This window comes from Macrotis lagotis, chromosome 1, assembly GCF_037893015.1.
Source record: "Macrotis lagotis isolate mMagLag1 chromosome 1, bilby.v1.9.chrom.fasta, whole genome shotgun sequence".
NCBI classification, from domain to species: Eukaryota; Metazoa; Chordata; class Mammalia; order Peramelemorphia; family Peramelidae; genus Macrotis; species Macrotis lagotis.
This window is the reverse complement of record NC_133658.1, coordinates 326,567,834-326,589,335: the sequence shown is the minus strand read 5'-3', so window position 1 is coordinate 326,589,335 and position 21,502 is coordinate 326,567,834. Positions and strand designations below refer to the sequence as shown.

At 35.8% G+C, this 21,502-nt stretch overlaps 1 protein-coding gene across 7 annotated transcripts in view; it reads right to left on the bottom strand.

Moving 5' to 3' along the window:
• SCAI (suppressor of cancer cell invasion) overlaps nucleotides 1-21,502 on the bottom strand; it is a 214,596-nt gene that overhangs the window by 96,643 nt on the left and 96,451 nt on the right. For 6 of the 7 annotated variants that reach the window (XR_012473651.1, XM_074211586.1, XM_074211588.1 and 3 more), the window contains one exon: nucleotides 7,104-7,235. Coding sequence is in view for 6 of the 7 variants with exons in the window: in XM_074211586.1 (XP_074067687.1) it covers nucleotides 7,104-7,235 (132 nt within the window). In the remaining variant the exon portion in view is untranslated. Of the gene's footprint in view, nucleotides 1-7,103; nucleotides 7,236-17,866; nucleotides 18,521-21,502 lie in introns of those variants that run through there. The other variant, XM_074211589.1, reaches the window with a different exon arrangement.

Here is a 21,502-nt window from a genome sequence, read left to right as displayed (position 1 = left end):
GTCTATATTTGCAATCTGCCCCAACTCAAACTGATGTGTCTTCTGACACTGAATGACAAAATGATGAAATTGAAGGAACTTCTGCTCATAGTTTCCAGGCATCTTTTGGACAAGTCTGGTGTGTGGACACATGCTTAGTCCATTCTGTTTCATGAACCTAAAGCACCAATTGTGTCCTCCTTTGAAATCAGAAACTTCTTTTTCATCAGTAATTCTTATGGCCTCCTGCTGAACCGTCTTTGTGGACACAAGAATTCTAATGTCCCTTTGCTCTTCAACCCATCTCAATTCACTCTCTAAATCAGGCCATTTTGCTGACTTGTAACTCATGGCCTTCTTCTGCTGTAGCATTTTCAGTAGGGTTTCTCTGACCCATAGCCAGTCTCATTGTTTTCTCAGTTAGAGGAGGACCAAACACATTCAGCAGGATGATTTCCATTCACTTTTGCAAACTGGATCACTTTGAACTTCAATTTGGCACTGGATGAAAATCTTTTCTGAGTCATTTCTGGGGCAGAACATGGTAAAACAACCTAATATACCGGTAACAAATGCAAAACAATGAGTGCAAAGACAACAAGTGTGAAAAAAGCAGGAAATGCAAGTAAAAAATGTACAACCATTGAATAAGAAGCTCCCAGTTTTTAGACCCCAAATTTTTTGAAAAAGGGTGTGTCTTATACATAAGGAAATATGGTAATATTTATTCATAGATGTCTAGTCTCATTTAGATGATTTGGAGACCATTTTCCCTTCTGTTAATAATATCTTCCCTATTGGTTTATCTACTTGTACTCAAGGTTTTCTTTCTCCTGATGTCTTTGGTAGTTTCAGACTTTATTTCTTATATTCTTCCCCACTTCTTCATCTCTGATAATCCTGGAGGATTGGGACTCAGTGTTGCCTAAGATTATTCTCAAACTGGGCAACTATTTTTCACTTGTCTTAGTCTTTCTACCAAGTGACTTCCAAAGGACAAAACTGGTCCCAGTTTTTTCCCAGGCCTGGTGAATAAATACACAATACACAATATACAATACATAGACAGAATGGCATCCTGTCCTATTTCCCTTTGTTCCTTGGTTCTGGCAAATACTATTGAACATGGTCACATGGTAGACTAAGGTTAAGCAAAGTTCTGCTTTCGTTCTTCTATAGTATTGGGAAAGGATCAGGGTGGGGGATAGTTCAGTTCCATTAGAAGGACTGGCTTATGCAGCCCTGCCCAGAGAATTATAACTGGTAGGGGAGGGGTCCTGAGTAAGCACAATAGGTATTAGGCTTCTCTATGTTTAGTTCATTGGGTTATTACTTCTTTGGGGGTTTTTCTGTCTTACATTGGAAACAAATGAAATTTCTTTATCTCTTGAGCATAAATCTTATTTTAGAGAGGCTGGTGAGGTTGTAAGAAGAGAATGTGTCTATTCTATCTTGATTCAGAAATCTCAATCATGTTTGCCTATACTATATATCTCTATTTACTTCAACAGATCCTATCACATGATCTCAAAGGTCTTTTATCATCCTAAATCATTCTTTAGAACTGTCTAAATACAAGCTCAATCCAATTTCTGTCAGGAATCCATCTGAACTGCCAATTATACATACATATAACATACACATACAAACATATACACCTTTACATTAAATTATGAAAATTGTGATGATTGCAATAATGACAACTGATATTTTTATGTATTTTAAAATTTGCAAGGTTTTTTTATCCTAAGAGTAAGAAGAAGCCCCTAAAGCAAGGTTCTTATCTTGTGGTCCATGGACCCCAAGCCATGTATACATATTTCAAGGGATCTTTGGAACTGTATGGGGGGAAATAAAATTATATCTCTATTTTAATTAACCAAAAATGAAAAACAATTATTTAAAAAACAGAATACTGATTTATTTACAGGCTTCATCAGCCCTCCAGAGGAGTCAATGACAAAAAAAGTTAAGAATATTTGCACTAAAACTTTATGAAAGGGAGTAAAATAGTCAGATTTGTGGTTTAGGAATAACAATGTAGCAGCTGTGTGTAGGCTGAATTAGAGGAGGCAGTGTGGCTGGAGTAAAGGAGTAATTAAGAGGCTTTTGCAATAAACCCAGTGAAAGGTTAAGAGTGATGGAACTAGGGTGATGGGAGTTTGAGCAGGGAAAAATGATAATGTTGTCCTTCATTTTCAAAGAAGACCATGACATCAGGGGTAGGGTGGAGGTGGGGGGTAAAGCCATGACAAGCACATGAATTGGAGTTGAGTGAGGCAGGTGCTATGCTAAGTCACCAAGCCTCACTTTCTCCTCCCGAGCCATCTGGGTCCAGGGACCAGATATGAATCAGGTCAACTGGAGATGGCCCTAGATGTAAGGCAATCAGGGTTAAGTGACATGGTCAAGGTCACACAGTTATGGTCAGATTTGACTGACTTGAAGCCTGAGCTCTACCCACTGTACCATCTAGTAGGGAAAAAAGATGGATGAAGATGTAAGGGGTAGAATCAACAAGACTTAAGTAAATGATGGAGAGTAAGGGAATATGAAAAGTAAAGAATGACCCCAAGGTTGTGAAGCTGGACAGTTGTGTAATGAGGTTCACAATCCATTAGTATCTTCCCCATAATATGTTTCAGGTTCTTTCCTTAATACTGTCCCAACACTCAACTGACCAGGGAGTGAAGGCTCAAGCTTCCTAGCTGTTGTCACTTTCCTGGTTGCCTCAAAACATGATGTAACCTTTAGACTTGATGGACTAACTACCATTTATTAGAGTAAGCTATTTGATTCTATACATCCTGGTCAAGTATGGTAAAATTTGAAATAAAAACCTACCAAAATTTGTCATTCAAATATAAAAATACAAAAGAAATTTTGAAATATTTTGGAGAAAGCTCCTGGGAAAGCCTGTCCTCATGCCACCAACTTGGCTCCATGCCCTCCCTAAAGAGGAACTTTTAAAAAATTAATCACTACAAATTCCACAACACCATGCCAAAATGCATGAACTTAAATTTTTCTATTAATGAAAATGTGCATGTATTTGTATAAGTATACCAGAATATAGACTGGCTGTTGCTGTTGTGGAGTTATTGCAGTAGTTTCTGACTCTTTGTGACCCAATTTGAAGTTTTCTTGGCAAAGTTACTGAATTTGCCATTTCCTTCTCCAACTCATTCTACAGATGAGGAACTGAGGCAAATAGAAGTAAATGACTTGCCCAGGGTCACCCAGCAAGTAAGTGTCTGAGACTGGATTTAATTTCACAAAGCCTAGAAGCCCAGCACATTACCCACTGTACCACCTAGCAGGCCCAGGATCATACAGCCAGTAAGTGGGCTAAGGTTAAATTTGAACTTGAAATTTCCTTACTCCAGGGTCAACACTATCAACTGAACCACTTAGCTGCCACACACACACACACACACACACACACACACACACACACAAAGATGTTTGTCCCTTTCTCGAGTCAATCAGTTGTTAAATTTTGTTGATTTCATCCCTCACACAGGGATTCTATTCACACAGTCCTCAACCCAGTTCTCTTCCCTAAAGAATCATTAAATCCTACTATTAAATTCTCATTATGACCAAACTTTGTAGAGTTGACAAACTGACATGTATATATCTATATCTCATTACTATTTCAATAAAAGAATGGAAAAATTAAGAGTTAAATCATCTTGATTTAGTTTGATTCATACTGAACAAACTTAAGCTTCATTATTTTATATATAATCATCTGACTATCTGTATGGGGGAGAGTTTCCCAAAAAATACAGCAAAGGCCATAAAGAACAGACCCCAAATCAGTTATAAAATAGATCAAATTTTCTCCTGGCTTCCCCTTCTTTATCCTTTGTCTCATCAAATAATGGTATGAGATACTCCAAAATGTAGATTTAGATAATATTTTGCTTCCTTATAAAACTTCCTCCTAAAGTCCCTGAAAACCAAAGAGTTTTTACAAATAGGAAAGTCAAAGAGTCATTCTGAGGGATTTATAACCTCACTCACTACTCAATAAAGATTTGAGCTCCTAGTTGGCAGTTCAAAGTATCCTTTAATAAGCATAACTGAATATTAAATATTCTATAAAAAATCAGAATAGCCTAGATAACTTGCAAGAACTGATGCTAAGTGAAGTAAGAAGAAGCAGAAGAATACTACATACATTAATTCTGGGTGAAAATCAACTATGGTGGACGTGTTTGTTTCAGCAGTACAATAATCAAAGAAAATTCTAAAAAATTTGTGATGGAAATTCCATCCACATCCAGAAAAAAAACCTGTGGAGTTTAAACACAGACCAAAACTTACTATCTTCAATTTTTAGGAGGTTTTTAAAAAGTTGTCTTATGTACTGTTTTTTTCTCTCATTTTTTTTTATTCCATTTTGATATTATTCTCTCACAATCTAACATGGAACTCTGTTTGACATGATTATACATTTAAGACCTCTATTAGATTGCCTTCTGTTGGGGGGGAGAAAGGGGGAGGGAGAAAAATATACAAACTCAAAACCTTGCAAAAAAATGATTGCTGGAAACTACCATTTCATTGCAAGAAAAATAAAGAAAATTATTTACTTTAAAAAATAAGCATAATTGATATAGAATGTAAGGACCTGCTAACAGAAATTCCTAATTTGTAATCCTACCTCTTGACAATTACTAACTCTGTGACCCCAAGAAAATTTCTTAACAACACTGAGCTTTATTTTCATCATCTGTAAAAGGAGAGGATTAGATGGTCTTGTGATCTCATTTGGACACCTACTTTCTATATACAAGTTTTTTATTTTTGTCCATCCCTAATGTGAACATTGATTTCACAAAGATAGAGAATTTGATAGTTGGAAAAGATTTTAGCAGTCATTTAGTTCAAACTTTGCATGAATGAAGCAGCACTAAATAGATACAACGAAGAACTATCAAGTCACTACCTAATAATATCCATATAACAAAAGTCCACAATTCACAGAGCAAACTCACTTTTGGACCTTCTATTTATTCAGACATTTTTCCTGATTTTCAATCTAAATTTACTTCTTTGCAATTTCTACCTATTGTTCTGCCTCATGTAACCAAATAAAACATACAAGTCTTATCCTAACTCCACAGAACAGTCCTCCAAAAACACTGAAGACTTTCAAGTGTGCCCCCCCCCACTGCCCCCCATCCCCTGGGGAGTTTTCCCTTCTCTGGATTAAATATCCTCACTTTATTTAGTCAAGCCTCATATATTCATCATCCTGGTTGTCCTCCTCTACACAAATCTCCAGTTTATTTGTGAGGGAGAAGGTAGAGGAGGGAATAAGCATTTCTATATCACCACTAGGGCAACAAGGCTTTCACAGCAAGGCAAAACAGTAATTCCAAAGACAGGAAGACCTTAGTTCAAATGTAACCTCAGACACTTATTAGCCAGGTGACCCTGGGCAAGCCTCTATTTTTAACCTGTCTCCCAGAGTTGTCATGAGGAACAAAGATAATAGTGGTAAAGAGCTTAGTGCAGTGTTGGGCCATAGCAAATGCTAGATAAATATTGGTTATGATGATGATGATGAGCCCGTTACTGGGGTAAGAGATATGCCTGAAAAAAAAAAACCAAACACAAAAAAAGATGTCTGCTTGTTTTTTAATAAATGTCAGCTCATTTAATTATCTATGTCCTTAAATAATAGTGCTCAGAATGTCCAACCAAGGACAAAGGGGGGGGCACATCAACCCCATCCTAAGACAGTACAACTAACTCTTCTAGCAGCCTCATCATACTGCAAACTCATATTGAGCTTGCAGTTCACTAAAACTCCAGATCCTTTTCTCCATGGAGCTGGGGGTGGGGGTGGGGGTTAGGTACCTAAATATAAAACTTTATTCATATGGAGTTTCATCTTATTCAATGGACTGTGATTTGATCATCTAGTGTGTTAACTATTGCTCCCAATTGCATAATTCACTAAAACTAAGGAGCATACCATCTATGCCTTTATTCATATTATTGATAAAATGTTAAACCATGTAGGGCCATGTATAGATCCATGGGAAAACTCATTGAAGACCCTGCCTTGCTAACACTGACTCATTAATTCTGTGTCTAGCCATCCAAGCATTCTGAATCTATCTGATTGTATTATTGCTTAATTCAAAACTTGCAATCTCCTCCACAAGAAAAGTGTGTGTGACTTCATTTAAGACTTTGCTAAAATTCAAGTAAATTTCATCCATAGCACTTCCCTTACCTCCTCTTTTAGTTAGATGTAATTTTTCAGTAAGATGGCAATAAGTACTGGGACTGGAGTCAGATACTTTCTAGGTGTGTGACCCTGGGCAAGTCACTTAACCCTCAGTTTCTTCCTAAAGAAGGAAAAGGCAAACCATTCCAATATCTTTACCAAGAAAACCCCCAGTTGGGATCACGACGAATCAAACATGACTGGAAAAACAAATGAATAACAACTAATCTTGTCAAATCTGAAATGACTTATTCCTGAAGAAGTCAGGCTGTGTCTTGTTTTAAGAATGGAAAAATGAAGAAAAGAAAAAAAAGCTATCCCAATGAAATGGGCATATAGCAAATTTTTAAAAAATCAGATACTCACTGTATAAAGAAAAAAAATATATTCAAAAGTAAAAATACCCCACCTCTGTGCTAGTCCAACATGGTAGCTTCTTCTTAAACATGCAGAAAGTAGATCACACATTTGTATTGATATGTTTTATACACTAGAGTGCACTGTATTAATTGATAAGAATCCAAAGTGTGGTAAGAGAGAATTCTCAATTACAAAGTTCATGCCGTTCATGCCATAATATCAGGATATGGAGAATGATAGTCTCATAATCATTTCTAATAATGATAATCTTACAATCATTTAAAATAATCCCAGATCTCAATTTAGGTTCGGTGTTACACTATTCCTTTTTCAAATGTCTTTAATTCACATGTTTTGAGAAAATTATGAGAAAAATTTTATCTGAGCTTTCTCCCAGATCTTTATAAAATATATTGCCCCAAAACTTTAGCGCCTTCAGGTCCACACAGATTCAATGCTACAGAATTTGGGGAGTCATTTGCCATTTAAAATAAAGAATTAAGAATTCACTGACCTTAACCCATTGAACAGCTGCTTAGATTTATCCAGCAGGTAACAAAAATCGGTGACTGTTTTTCTTTCTCCCTGTGGGATATCATCTTCAGCTCCTCCAGAGGACATGATTTCTTTAAGAGCAAATTCAGTCCTATATATGTTTAAAAAAAATGCTTAAGTTCATATGTTAAATGAGGTTAAAGAGATTAAATTTTTAATGTTTCAATTATTTGTTCAATTTAAAGAAAAAACATTTGTCACCAACAGGTCATTTAAGCTAAACAAGCTCAAAAAAAGGTCAGAAGACCAAACATGCAATTGTACCAGTTAAAGAAAGAATATTCTCAAAAATTAGAAGCAGGGGCAGCTAGGTGGTACAGTGGATAGAGCACAGGCCCTGGAGCCAGGAGGACCTGAGTTCAAATATGGCCTCAGACACTTAATAATTACCTAGCTGTATGACCTTGAGCAAGTTACATTTGCCTTGCCAAAAAAAAAAAATTTAAAAAGTTATAAGCACAAAGTCTTATTCTGATATTTCATCATGATGTGACTTTGGTCTAAAAACTAAACCAGCCTAGCACAAACTCCAAGATCATTATTTTACACATAGTAAGTGTTCAATTAATGTTTACTAAACTAAACTAAATTAGTTGGAAAAATATGAATCATTATTTAAGATTCCAAGGGTTCATCACCAGAAAGTTGGATATCAGGCAATACCTTGGAGGGGCCAGAACAACTCACAAAACCATTAAGGATGTTAGTGATATTACAACCTGCATCAGTGCAGAGAATACCCTGACAATTGACATCACAGATCTTCTGAAGTTAAAAAAAAGAGCATTAAAGAAAATGTTTGGTTGACTATAAAATAATTCAGCTTTTAAAAAATACAAAATAATAATGGGAACTCACAAGTTGATGGTATAATAGCATATAGATTATAAAACATTTTCTTCACCAGAATCCTGTGACTTAGGAATCTATCTATTATCTATATTTGAAATAGAAGGAAACTGACACTCTGAAAAAGATGTGATTTTCCCAACATTGCAAAGTTAATAAGTGTCAGAAACAGTACTTGAGCAAATATCTTCTGACTCCAAATCCAGTGTCCCTTCTACACTACCTGGATGCTTCTCAAGCACTACTTACTTTAAACCTTTGTTGTATATAATATTATTGGTATAGCAAAATGAGTACAAAGTTGTGTTAAGTAAAATAACAATATTAGTTAATATTTTTACAAAACTTATGCCAATAATGAAATCATTTTATAGGTACGTGGTAACTGAAGAAGCAGATAACAGTGCCTGGATTATTTTTTTAGTACACTTTTTATTGATATATTTGTTATCGTTTTTGTTTTGTATCTTTTGTATGTTTTTATATCTTTTCCTTTCCTTTTCCAGAGAAGGAAGTAGCTTGTTTTCTTGTCTCTTGGTTCAGACCCCTTCATTTTGCATTGGTTAATACATTTTTCCAAGCTTCTCTATACTAGTCGAGTTCATCATTCCTTCCAGAACAGTAATATTACATTATATTTATATTTTATTTGATCATTCCCTGATTAATGGTCATTTATTTTGTTTTCACTTATTTACTACAATGAAAAGAGCTGCTAAAAACAATTTGGGAAATAGGAAACATTTTTTTTTTTGTCATTAACTTCCCTGGAGTACAAATCTAGCAATGGAACTTCTGAGACAAAGGGTATAGACATTTGAGTCACTTTATTATAATAATTTCAATTTCTTTTCCAAGTTGGTTGTATCAATTTATAATTCTATGTGCAGGAAAAAAAATAGAATATTAAGGGGGGGAAAAATGAAAAAAAGGTAGTAAATGAAAGAATAATAGTACTTCCAGATCTCTACTTATATAATTAAAAGTGATCAATGAAAATATCTTTATTAAGGCAACAACAGATTAGCCAAGGAAAAATCAGAAATGATTGCATTCAAATACTCATTATACAGTAAATCAGAAACTACAAATTCTCTGTGAAAGGACTCCCTATTTAAGAAGAATTACCAGAAAAACTGGAAAGCAATACAAAAAAATTAAGTTTAGATCAACATCTGACTATACATTATATAATAAATTCAAAATGTGTATATATACACACCTACACCCACCCACACATATATATATATATATATATATATATATATACACAATAAAACTTTATATGACCTGAATTTTGAAAATTAAACCACTGAAAAATCAGAAGAGAATTTATCAAGTCCCATTCATATGGGACTATGTCTGAGGAAAACTGGTTATTTTGGTTTGGATTTTTCAAGGCAAGGGGGTAAAATGACTTATGCAAGATCACACAGCTAGGCAATTTTTAAGTGTCTGAGGCCAAAACTGAACACAGGTCCTCCTGATCCACTGTGCCACCTAGCTGCCCCTGAATTCTATTTTTTTTTAAAAAAATAAGGTATAGGGGTTATTACAAAAAATAAAATACATAATTTTGAAAACTTGACACTGAAAAGATTTTGTAATAACAAAAGTAATGCAATTAGACTAACAAGGCAAGTGGTAAATAGGAGAAAAATGTGTATCTTATATCCTTGATAGTTGTCTAAATTAATGAATATTAAACCCTTAAAAGAAATATATAAGATTGAAAGCCATTCCCCAATAGTTAAGTTGTCCAAGAATTTTGTTGTTGTTGTTCACTGTTTCAATCATATTCAACTTTATAACCCCATTTGACATTTTCCTGGCAAAGATACTAGAGTGGTGTGCCATTTCCTTCTGCAGCTCATTTTGCAGGGAAGGAAACTGAGGCAAACAGAAGATGAGTCTTCCTAACTCCAGGCTAAGCAATCTATTGATGAAATCACTGAACTGCTATTGTCAAAGGGTATAAATAAGAAAATTTTCAAAAATATCACAAGCAATTAAGATCCACATAAAAGAATATTTTAAGTAAATGTTAAGAAAAATTCAAATCAAAACTAATGTGAAGTTTCACCTCATACCAAGTAAACTGGCAAAATGTTAAGGAGAACAAAATAAACTGAAAAAAAAATTACTACAATAGATTAGACACAGAAGAAATGGAAATGATTGAACTTTACAGCCCAGTATATGATAAATCTGAAAATGTGAATTCTCTATAAAAGAAAAAGTGAAAACAATCTGGCAAAAATTAGGTTTAGATCAATATCTTATAACACATTGAAAAATAAATTCAAAATAGAACTTGTACTCTTTTTCATACAATGTTAAAGTATCTGGCACTGAATAAACCATACTTCCTTACCTAATATCCTTCGTAACTAAGGAAAACTCATAAGACTGGCTTGTTATGGCCATGTCTCCTATGCAGTTCAGACAAATCAGTCTCAGAGAAAAAAAGTAACTTGTCCAAGCTAACAAATAACAAGTGGTGAAGGTACATTTTGAACCTAGACTTTCACTGATCTAAGGCCATGATTATATCATCCAGGCTGCAATGACACTGGAAGGACTGGTTATAAAGCATTCAAATACACCCTTGGAAAATTATATTAGTTGGAGAAAAAGAGGATAACATTAGGTATTTGGCATTAATAAATAGCATTAAAAACCACTACTAAAAGAATCACTATGATAGGAAGCTACTTCCTTTTCAACTATAATTCATTTATTCACCTTATAAACACAAAGAACAAGTTGTGAAATAAATAGTTTCTTGAGGGAGGGAGTGAGGGAGTGAGGGAGGGAAGTGATTACCAGGTGGTTGAATAACTAAATAAGCTTACCATGACTCTTGGAGCTTTAAGAACTAGAGGAGGAGAGGCAGAGCCCAGATGGTGGCAAGAGAACAGCCTTTCCTAAGAGCTCTCTCCAAAATATTTCAAAAACCTTAATTATGACTCTACATTTTCAAGAGACAGAACCCACAGAAAGACCCAGTGAGGCAATTCTCCAGCCCAAGGTAATCTGGAAGATCATGGTAAGGCTCTGTTCCATGGGGTTGGAGGGGGTGGCAGCTCAGCCAGTATCATCAAGCTGGATTGAAGGAGCTCCAGTCTTCCGGGAACAGCCCATGGTACACCTGGGACCTGGGAAACACTAGATCCTGGCAGAAGAAACAGTTTCCTGACCTGCCAACCCAGGGAACACCAAGCAGAAATTGGAAGATCAATGGGGAAACCTCTGCCAGTGTGGCCCTCAGCACAGCCAAGGCCATCAGCATCAGCCCAGGAAACTGAAGCTGGCCCACAGAGTCGCCCAGAAGGTAGCTGCCCAGCAGCTGCTTTCAGAGCACTTAGCCAACGGAAGGTAAGGGGGTGAGGGAGACTATTGGGGTCTCTCCTCTGGCCCTGGCACCGGATTCGTGCTTTGTTCACATTTAGACTGGTTACAGTCTGGGTTCCCCCCCACTGCCATAGAGCAGGGACCCTCCTCACAGTTCCAGGGCAGAGGGGATATGCTTGTGGTCATCCACAGACCAGAGCATAGGCCAGGAGAGTAGTCAGAGCCTTTCATAAGACCTTGAAGGAAGTGAGGTCCTTGGGGGGGGTGTCCCAATAATTCTTAAAAGTTCAGGAAGCAGGGGTGGCTAGGTGGTGCAGTGGATAGAGCACCAGCCCTGGAGTCAGGAGTACCTGAGTTCAAATCCAGCCTAAGACACTTAATAATTACCTAGCTGTGTGACCTTGGGCAAGTCACTTAACCCCACTGCCTTGCAAAAAAACCTAAAAAAAGTTCAGGAAGCACCCCAAAACCAGGGCACAGATTGGGGAAATGAGTAAACAGAATAAAAGGAACCTGACCATAGACAATTACTTTGGCCCCATGGAAGATCAAAGCACCCATTCAGAAGATGACAAAGTCCAAGCTTCTGTATCCAAAGCCTCCAAAAAAAATAGGAGTTGGGCTCAGACTATGACAGGGATCAAAAAAGATTTTGAAAATCAAGAGAGGGAGGGAGAGGGAAAAACTGGGAAGAGAAATGAGAGAGATGCAGGAAAAACATTAAAACCAAATCAGCAGCTTGGTGAAGGAGATCCCAAAAAATGCCGAAGAAAATAACATGTTAAAAAACGAGTTTAGATCAAATTGAAAAAACAGTATAAAAAGTTAATAAGGAGAAGAATGCCTTAAAAATCCTTCAAATGTAAAATAAAGCTAAAGGAAGCTGATGACTTTGCGAGGAATCAAGAAACAATAACACAATACCAAAAGAATGAAAAACTAGAAGAAAACATGAAATATCTCATTGGAAAAAACCACTGATCTGGAAAACAGATCCAGAAGACACAATTTAAAAATTATTGGGTTACTTGAAAGTCATGATCAGGAAAAGAGCCTTGACTTCATTTTTAAAGAATTTCTACAGGAAAACATTCCTATTATCCTAGAAGCAGAGGGTAAAATAGAAATTGAGAGAATCCACCAATCTCCTGCTGAAAGGGATTCCAAAAAAATAAGACCCAAGAATATTCTAGCCAAGTTCCAGAACACCCAAGTCAAAGAGAAAATATTATAAGCAGCCAAAATGAAACAATTCAAATATTGTGGAGCTACAGTCAGGATTACACAGGACTTAGCAGCATCCACATAAAGGGCTCATGGGGCTTGGAATATAATATTCCAAAAAGCAAAAGAGCTTGGAATGCAACTGAGAATCAACTACCCAGCAAAACTGAACATCCTCTTCCAGGGGAAATGGTGGACTTTCAATGAAATACCGGAATTTCAAATGTTCCTATTGAAATAGCCAGAGCTGAACAGAAAGTTTGATCTTCAAGTACAGGACTCAGGGTAAAGCAAAGGGTGGACGAGAAGGGCAAATTGAGAGAGATTTAATGATGTTGAACTGTGTGTATGTCTGCAATGAGGAGATGATACTGATAATAGTCATATGAACCTTCTCATTTATCAGAGCAGTTAGAAGGAGCTTTTATAGACAAGGTACAGGAAGGAGCTGAATTTGAAGGTATAAAATATTTTTTAAATGGAGTCAAAGGTGAAGAGGAAATGTACTAGGAGAAAGGGAGAGTTAGAACAGACTAAGATATTTCATGTAACAGTCAAGAAATAGCTTTTGCAATGGTAAAGAGGGGGACATGAGGGGGAATGAGGGAGCCCTCATTCTCATCTGAAATGGCTCAGAAAGAAAACAACATACATACTTAATAGGACATAGAAATCTAGAAGAAAAAAGAGAGAAACAGGATGGGAGAAAGGGAATGGGGTAGGGGACTGGAGCTCATGGGAGAGAGTAGTTAGATATAACACATTTTCTTTTTTTACTTTTTGCAAGGTGGTAGAATTGAGTGGCATATCTGGGACTATGGGGATGGGTGGGTTGCTGGGTCTCTGGTGTGGGAAGTTGGCTTTGTGGCCTCCTGACCCCAGGGCTGGTGCTCTGTCCACTGCACCACTCAGCTGTCCCCCCCATACACACACACTTTTGAAGATGGAGTGAAGAGTGAAAGGAGAGAGAAAATATAAGAGATGGTAGTGGGGAGGAATGGATGGAAGGAATTACAATCAGCAACAGCAACTGTGGAAAAATATGGAAGAAACTTCTCTGATGGATAAAGAATGTGATCCATCCCAGAGACAGAGCTAATGATATCTGAAAACAGACTGAAGCACATTTTTTTTCTCTTTCTTTCACATTATTTCTAGTGAGTTTTTTGGGGAGGGATTATGTTTACTCTTACAACAAGACTATTTTAGTAATGTGTAAATAAATAAATAGTTCCTTTATATTCAATTTAGTTTCTGGCACATTCACTGTTATGTATCATAGCAAGGAAAGTACCATTATCATGCTACATGTATGCATGCATGCATTCATGTGTGTGTGTGTGTGTCTGTTCTAAATCAATATCACTGCTGGGACAAAATTGGTGTACTTCACACAACCATCTATGACCCCACTAACTTATAAGCATAAAACACAGGCCTTCAAATGCCTTTCAGCTTTAAAATTCTATTGCCAATGAAATAAAATACAAACTCCTCAACCTGGCACTTTAAAAGCCCTCCAAAATCTGGTTCCCATCTGCTTTTCTAGTCTGATTATAATATTCACATTATTCCCTTTCAGGTACTCTTCATTCAAACCAAACTGTTACCTGAACTCAGTATTCCATCTTCTTTTCCTAAACCTTTGGACAAGCTATCCCCCCTCCCTAAAATGCATTGCTATACATCATTTCTACATCTCCGATTCCTTAGCTTCTTTCTAGGTTCAACTACCTCTAATAGAAAGCTTTTCTTGATTTTCTCTACCTTCTCAAATTTCTTCCATTTATTTGTCCATGAACAAACAAATTATAACTCTAGATGTAGAATGAAGGGAAGGTTTTTGTGGAACAAGACCATTTCATTTTTTTCATGTATTAATAATGGGGACCTAAACTTTTCCCTCTCAGAATTAGATAAATATAACCAAAAATAAAAAAGAAAGAGGCTAAAGAGATGAATAGAATTTTAGAAAAGTTAAGTAAGACAGCTTTCTGGAGAAAACTGAGAGGGAATAGAAAGGAATATGCTTTTTTTCTGAGCTGTAAAAGGGATCTTCACAAAAACTTACCAGGTATTGGAGAATAAATACAAATGCAGAAAATTAGAAATATTAAATGTATTCTTTTCAGGTCATAATTTAGTAAAAATTACATTCAACAAAAGGCCACAGATACATAGATTAAAAATTAGAAACTAAATAATCTAAAGAATAACTGGATCAGGAAGAATTTTGTAAAGCTGGCAGATTAAGACAGTAAATACCGGGTTCTCCCAAATTCTCGGATAAATAAGCTAAATATGATTCCTTAAAGTGAACTTTGAGCAGCAGAAACAATTAAAAGTCAAGGAAAAGCAGTTATCCTCTACGCAACTTGAGAGGAACACAGGAAAGACCCAAATTCCATGAATAGGAGATTTAGTCAGACTAAGGTGAAAACACCTCTAGGCAAACTCAACTGAAATGACAACAACAAGCCCTTGGGGCATCAGTGGAATAGATTAGGTACACAGTACAAATTACCAAATGACAATAGGAATTTGGTGTTTGAAAAATGTGAAGATCCAAGTTTTGGGAACAAGGACTAACTATTTGACAAACAGAAGCTTGGAAAAACTAGAAGTTTGACAGAGACTAAGCATACACTATCATCTCACACCATATATCAAGATAAGATCAAAATGGATATACAATTTAGACATAAAAGGTGATACCAAAAGCAACTTAAGAGAACATGGTTAATTAAGAGATGAATTTATGGCCAAATAAAAGATACAGAGCATTATGGGATGTAAAATGAATAATTCTGATTACCTTTAATTAAAAAGGTTTCCCAGAAAATTGGAAGTTAGTATGGCAGAAACTTGGATTAGACCAACATCACACACTATATACCAAGATAAAATCAAAATGGTACAGGATTTAAACGTAAAAGTTAATATTATAAGCAAACTAGGAAAACAAGGAACAGTTTACCTGTCAGATCTATGGAAAGGGAAGCAGTTTATGACCAAGGAAGAGATGGAGAACATTATTTAAAACAAAAGATAAATCTGATTACATTAAATTAAAATGCTTTTGCACAGACAAAACCACTGAAACAAAGATCAAAAGAAATGTAGTAAATTGGGAAACAATTTTTACAACTAGTATTTCTGACAAAGGACTCATTTCTAAAATATACAGAGAAATGAGTTAAATTTATAAAAAAAAAATGCCATTCCCCAATTGACAAATGGTCAAAGGATATGCAGAGGCAATTTGCAGATGAGGAAATCAAAGAGATCCATAGTTATATGAAAAATTGTTCTAAATCATTACTGATGAAAGAAATGCAAATTAAAGCATCTCTGAGGTATCACCTCACACCTCTGAGACTGGCCAATATGACCAGAAAGGACAATGATCAGTGTTGGAAAGGATGTGGGAAAACTGGGACACTAATGTATTGTTGATGGAGCTGTGAACTCTTCCAACCTTTCTGGAGAGGAATTTGGAATATGCCCAAAAAGGCAATAAAAATGTGCATACCCTTTGATCCAACAACACCTATACCCTGAAGAGATCATGGAAAAAGGGTAAAATTATCATTTGCACAAAAATATTCATAGCAGTCCTGTTTGTGTTGGTGAAGAATTGGAAATTAAGGGGAAGTTAGGTGGCCCAGTGGAGTCAGGGGTACTTGAGTTCAAATCTGGCCTCAGACACTTAATAATCACCTAGTTGTGTGGCCTTGGGCAAGCCACTTAACCCCATTTGCCTTGCAAAAACCTAAAAAAAAAAAAAGAATTGGAAATTAAGTGAATGTTCATCAATTAGGGAATGGCTAAACAAAGTGTGATATATATATAGCAACACTATTGTTCTAATAGAAACCAGGAGGGATGGGAATTCAGAGAAGACTGGAAGGATTTGCATGAACTAATGCTGAGTGAGATGAGCAGAACCAAAAGAACACTGTACACCTTAACAGCAACATGGAGTAGATGATCAACCTTAATAGACTTGCTCATTCCATCAGTGCAACAATCAGGCACAATTTGGGGGGTATCTGCGATGGAGAGTACCAGCTGTATTCAAAGAAAGAATTGTGGAGTTTAAACAAAGACCAAAGACCATTTACCTTTAATTTAAAAAAAAATCTTATTATGTAAGTTTGCTATCTCTTATATTCTATTTTTTCCTTCAGGATATGATTTCTCTCTCAACACATTCAATTTTGATCAATGTATAGCAAGGAAATGATGTAAAGACTATCAGACTGCCTTCTGTGGGAAGTGGGGGGAAGGGAAGTGAAACTGGGGGAAAAATTGTAAAAATCAAAAAACAATTTAAAAAGGGCAGCTATGGGGTAGCTGGGTGGCAGAGTGTATAGAGCATCAGCCCTGAAGTCAGGAGTACTTGAGTTCAAATTTGGAACTCAGACACTTAATAATTACCTAGTTGTGTGACCATACAAAAACTAAAAAACAAAACAAAAAAACAATTAAAAAAAGATTTCCCACAAACAATACCAATGCTGCTAAGATTAGAAGGAAAGCAGGCAACTGAGAACAACATTTTTAATGAAGGTTTCTTTAATAAAGGCTTCATTTCTTAAATATAAAGAGAACTGAATCAAATTTATAAGAGTACAATCAATATCCAATGATAAATGGTTGAAGGATATGAACTCTTTTCTGAAGAAATCAAAATTATCTATAGTCAGATGAAAAAATACTCAAAATCACTACTTACTAGAGAAATTCAAATTAAAACGACTCTGAAATCCTACTTCACACTTAACAGATTAGTTCAAATGATAAAAAAAGGAAAATAACAAATGTTGGAGTGGATAAGGAAAATTAGAACACTAATGAATTCTTGATCAAGCTCTAAATTGATCCAATCATTCTGCAGCACAATCTGGAACTATGCCCCAAAAGTTATAAAGCTAATCATACCCTTTGCTTTAGTAATACCACTACTAGGTCTGTATCCCAAAGAGATATATTTTAAAAGGAAAAAGAAAAGACTATGGCAACAAAAATATTTAGAGCAGCTATTTTTGTAGTGGCAAAAAGTTGGAAATTGAGGGGATGCTCATCAATTGAGGAATGGCTGAACAAATTATAGCATATGATTGTGATAAGAAATGACAAACCTGGAAAGACTAATATGGATTGATACAAAATGAATTGAGCAAAGGCAGATCACTGTACACAGTAAAAGCAATGTTGTTCAACAACCATCAGAGTGAATGACTTAGCTATTCTCAGGAACAAAATGATCTAAAATAATTCTGAAGGACTTACGATGAAAAATGCTGTCCTCCCCTTTAGTCATTGGGTTCTTCTTTGCAATATGGGTAATATGGAAAAATATTTTTGCACGACTGCACATGTGTACATTATATCAAAGTGTTTGCCTTCTCAAAGAAGGGGAACTCTAAAGAGGGAAGAAGGAAATTTGGAAATCAAAAATTATTTTAAAAAAATGTTAAAGATTGCTTTAACATAAAATTGAAAAGAAAATACTTTCCTTTTAAAAATATTTTTCCTTTCTTTTTAATGTTTTTCAATTGATATTTTATTTTTCCAACTACATGTTATGAAAGCTTTTAAACATTCATCCACATACATATGCATATTTTTAAGTTACATAATTTTCTTCTACCCTTCCTTCCCACCCCCATACCCTCAGCTGTGAATAGACAGGTGAATATTGTACATACATATTTGGGCTTAACAAGTTTACAGATTAATCATTTTCAGTATGAGGAATTAGGACTAAGGGAAAATAAAGAAATCCATGAGATAGGAAAGAAACACATAAGAGAATTTTTTTAAAAAAGTGAATGTAGTGTTCATTCAGATTCTATAGGGTAAGTTTTGTTTTGAAAAACTTTCTTTTTAAAAAAAAAATGATGTAATAAAAGGAAGGATAAGCAAAAAAAAGTTAATCCAACTTCCTGATATAGGAATTTCATCTTAAAAGTTAAAAGAATACTTTCAGTTCTTGGAACTTTATAACCTGATTAAATCTCTATTAGTTACCTAAAATATATTTAGATTTCTAATATTAATCATAAAAGCATTTTATTTTAAAAGTTTAAATTGAGATAGAATATACAAAATATTCCAAAAGAGTAATGATGTCAATGATCAGGTTATTTCTTCAGCTGGAATCCCTTGTTAAACTTTCTTACTTCAGGCTCTTTTCCTTAAGAAGGGAAGTTTCCAAAATCACAGTATTTGAGTTCAAAATTAGTGCTTTCTGAATCCATCTGATTCAATGTATACTTTATCAAAGATTTATTCTAAAACATTCCTAACAAGAAGTTAACAAGTTTTTTCCTTGAAGACTTCTTGTCAGGGGGAAGCCACTATCTACTGTTAGACAACCCATTCCGTATTTGAAAAGCTATAATTATTTGGAAGAATTTCTTTGCATCAAGTCTCTACTTATTCCTGTATAACTTTTACTTACTACTTATACTTTTGCCCTAGAGGTCCTAGCAGACCAAATTTAATCCTTTATTCTCCCATAAAGAGTTTCAAATACTCAATAGCAACTATTAAGTCTTCTGAAGGATTCTTTTTTTTTTTAGGTTTTTGCAAGGCAAACAGGGTTAAGTGGCTTGCCCAATGCCACACAGCTAGGTAATTATTAAGTGTCTGAGACCAGATTTGAACCCAGGTCCTCCTGACTCCAGGGCCGGTGCTTTATCCACTGCGCCACCTAGCCGCCCCTGATTCTCTTCTTTATAATAAACATTTTCATCACCTAATCTTCATATGGCTTGATCCTGATCCCTTCACCATCTTGGCTTCCTTCCTCTAGTTTGGACACCTTTATATCTGATTAGTGCTCTTTTTAAAATTTGTTACGAAGAACTGAGCAAAATCTTCCAGATATGGTATGATTAGATGAACTATCACCTTCTTGATCCTAAGCTCTATAGCTGTTAATGCTAGGTAAACCTGCATGGATTGGGGTTTTTTTTTTGGCCTGCAATATATTAATTGTCAATTTTGCTTAAATGTAATGACAATAATTATTCTTTTTTCCTTAAAAACCATGTCACTTCTTCAATTAGGATCATGATCACCTTTTTATGGAGCTTTTTTGGCACATACTAGGTAGTCTACAATGACAATTTTTTTTAAAGAATGATATAAAGAAGTGATTTGCCCAACTTGCTTTCCATTTTGAATGTTTAGAAACATTCATTGCCTTTGTCAGAGAGATGTATGCATTTAACCTGACAGTTTTTGTTTCTAAAATGTTAAAACAATAGGAAGAAGTCCAAGTATCTTTCCTCCAGTTAAACAGAAGCTCCTTTGAATTGAGGTTTCCATTTAGTGTAAGTGAATGACTACATTATACCAATAAGCTACATTGTACCATCATATTGGATGTCCCCTTCAATTCAACAACCTAACATCCACACAATCCAATTTGTTTCAGTGTCTGCATAGTTAAAATGCTATTCAGGCCTCAATTACCAAGTAGAAGAAAGAGATCATCAAACTGAACAGAGACAAGAGGACTATCTTTTTTTTTTTCAAGAGAAACAAAAAACTTTATTTGCAAAAAACAAGAAAAATTTCATTTTCTTCTGACAGAATGACTGGATACCATGTATGGATAGTGTACTGTGTTCTGGCACAATCTTCTTGTGTTCCAGTTCCTAATTTCCTGACTCAATCCAGGAGGAGATAGATTGAGACTGCCTCCCCTAACTAAAAGTTTCTTTGCCATGTCAAGCACCAGGAAGAGCCAGTCACCTGTGTCTTTGGACCAGACTTCCCTGGAGAGTTGTCCTGCTAGCCCGTGTCAGATGGTCAGAACCTGCAAAAAACAGTAATGGCCTAACTAATCTCCTTCAGAGTCTTCTTTGAAAAGGACCTTTTCCTTGATGAGCTGCTACTTAAGGAGAGCAGGGAAGCTGTAGTGAACCCATGATCTTCTCAGCCTGTTACAGCAGGACTAGCCAGCAATTCCTTTATTTAGGAGAAAGATGAAGAGAGCACAGATCGAGAAGGTCTGTGGTCAGTTCACATCAGGTCACATCCATTGTGCCAGAGCCTACAGCCTTGGGCTAAGCTGAAGGACGGTCCAAGGCTTGTGGCATCAGCCTTGGCAGGCCAGACTGGTCTGGGCGGCATGGTGGGCAGCCTCAACCGAGCCTCGGCGGCCCCGGGCCTCGCTCAGGCAGCAGCCCACTGCCGAGAAAAGAACGAGGACTATCTTTCTTACTGTCTAGGTGTCACTCCTTTACCTTTATGGCTTGCCTTCTCCGTAAAGTAAAATTCTTAAAATGCTATTCTCCTCAGGTAGGTAACCCAAAGAGTGACTTTCTCAACTCACATTTCAACCAGGTATTTTTTTTACTACCGTTTTGCAAAGCTATACATATTTTTAAGGAGCATCTGATTTGGAAACGAACACTTTACTGGCAAAAGGGACCAAACAAGTAAACAAAAATATACTTTAAAAACTGATAATCCCTTATATTTCTCTCTCATCACACTCAATTTGGATCAGTGTACAACATGGAAACAAAGTAAAGACTGACAGATTGCTTTCAGTGGGGGGGGGGGAGTAAGATGGAGGGAAATTGTAAAACTCAAATAATATCTTTAATAAAAATAAATTAAATAAAAAAATTGATAATCCTTGATGAATCAGAGCAAAAATTATCCAACAAATAAATCATTTGATTATTTTAAAACTATAGTGTTTAATTTTCATATATAATTAGTCAGAACCTTTCAGTCTTCTTGGACTCACACAGTCCAAAGCAACTCTTTATTCACAAAGGCAAATCTGTCATATCAGATACAAGCTGATGTATCTCTACAGACCCCTTAGGGTAACTCACTACATTCAAGGGCATAGTTGCCTGGATGCTGGCCTATTTAGGTATATGGAATGAAATCCAAAGT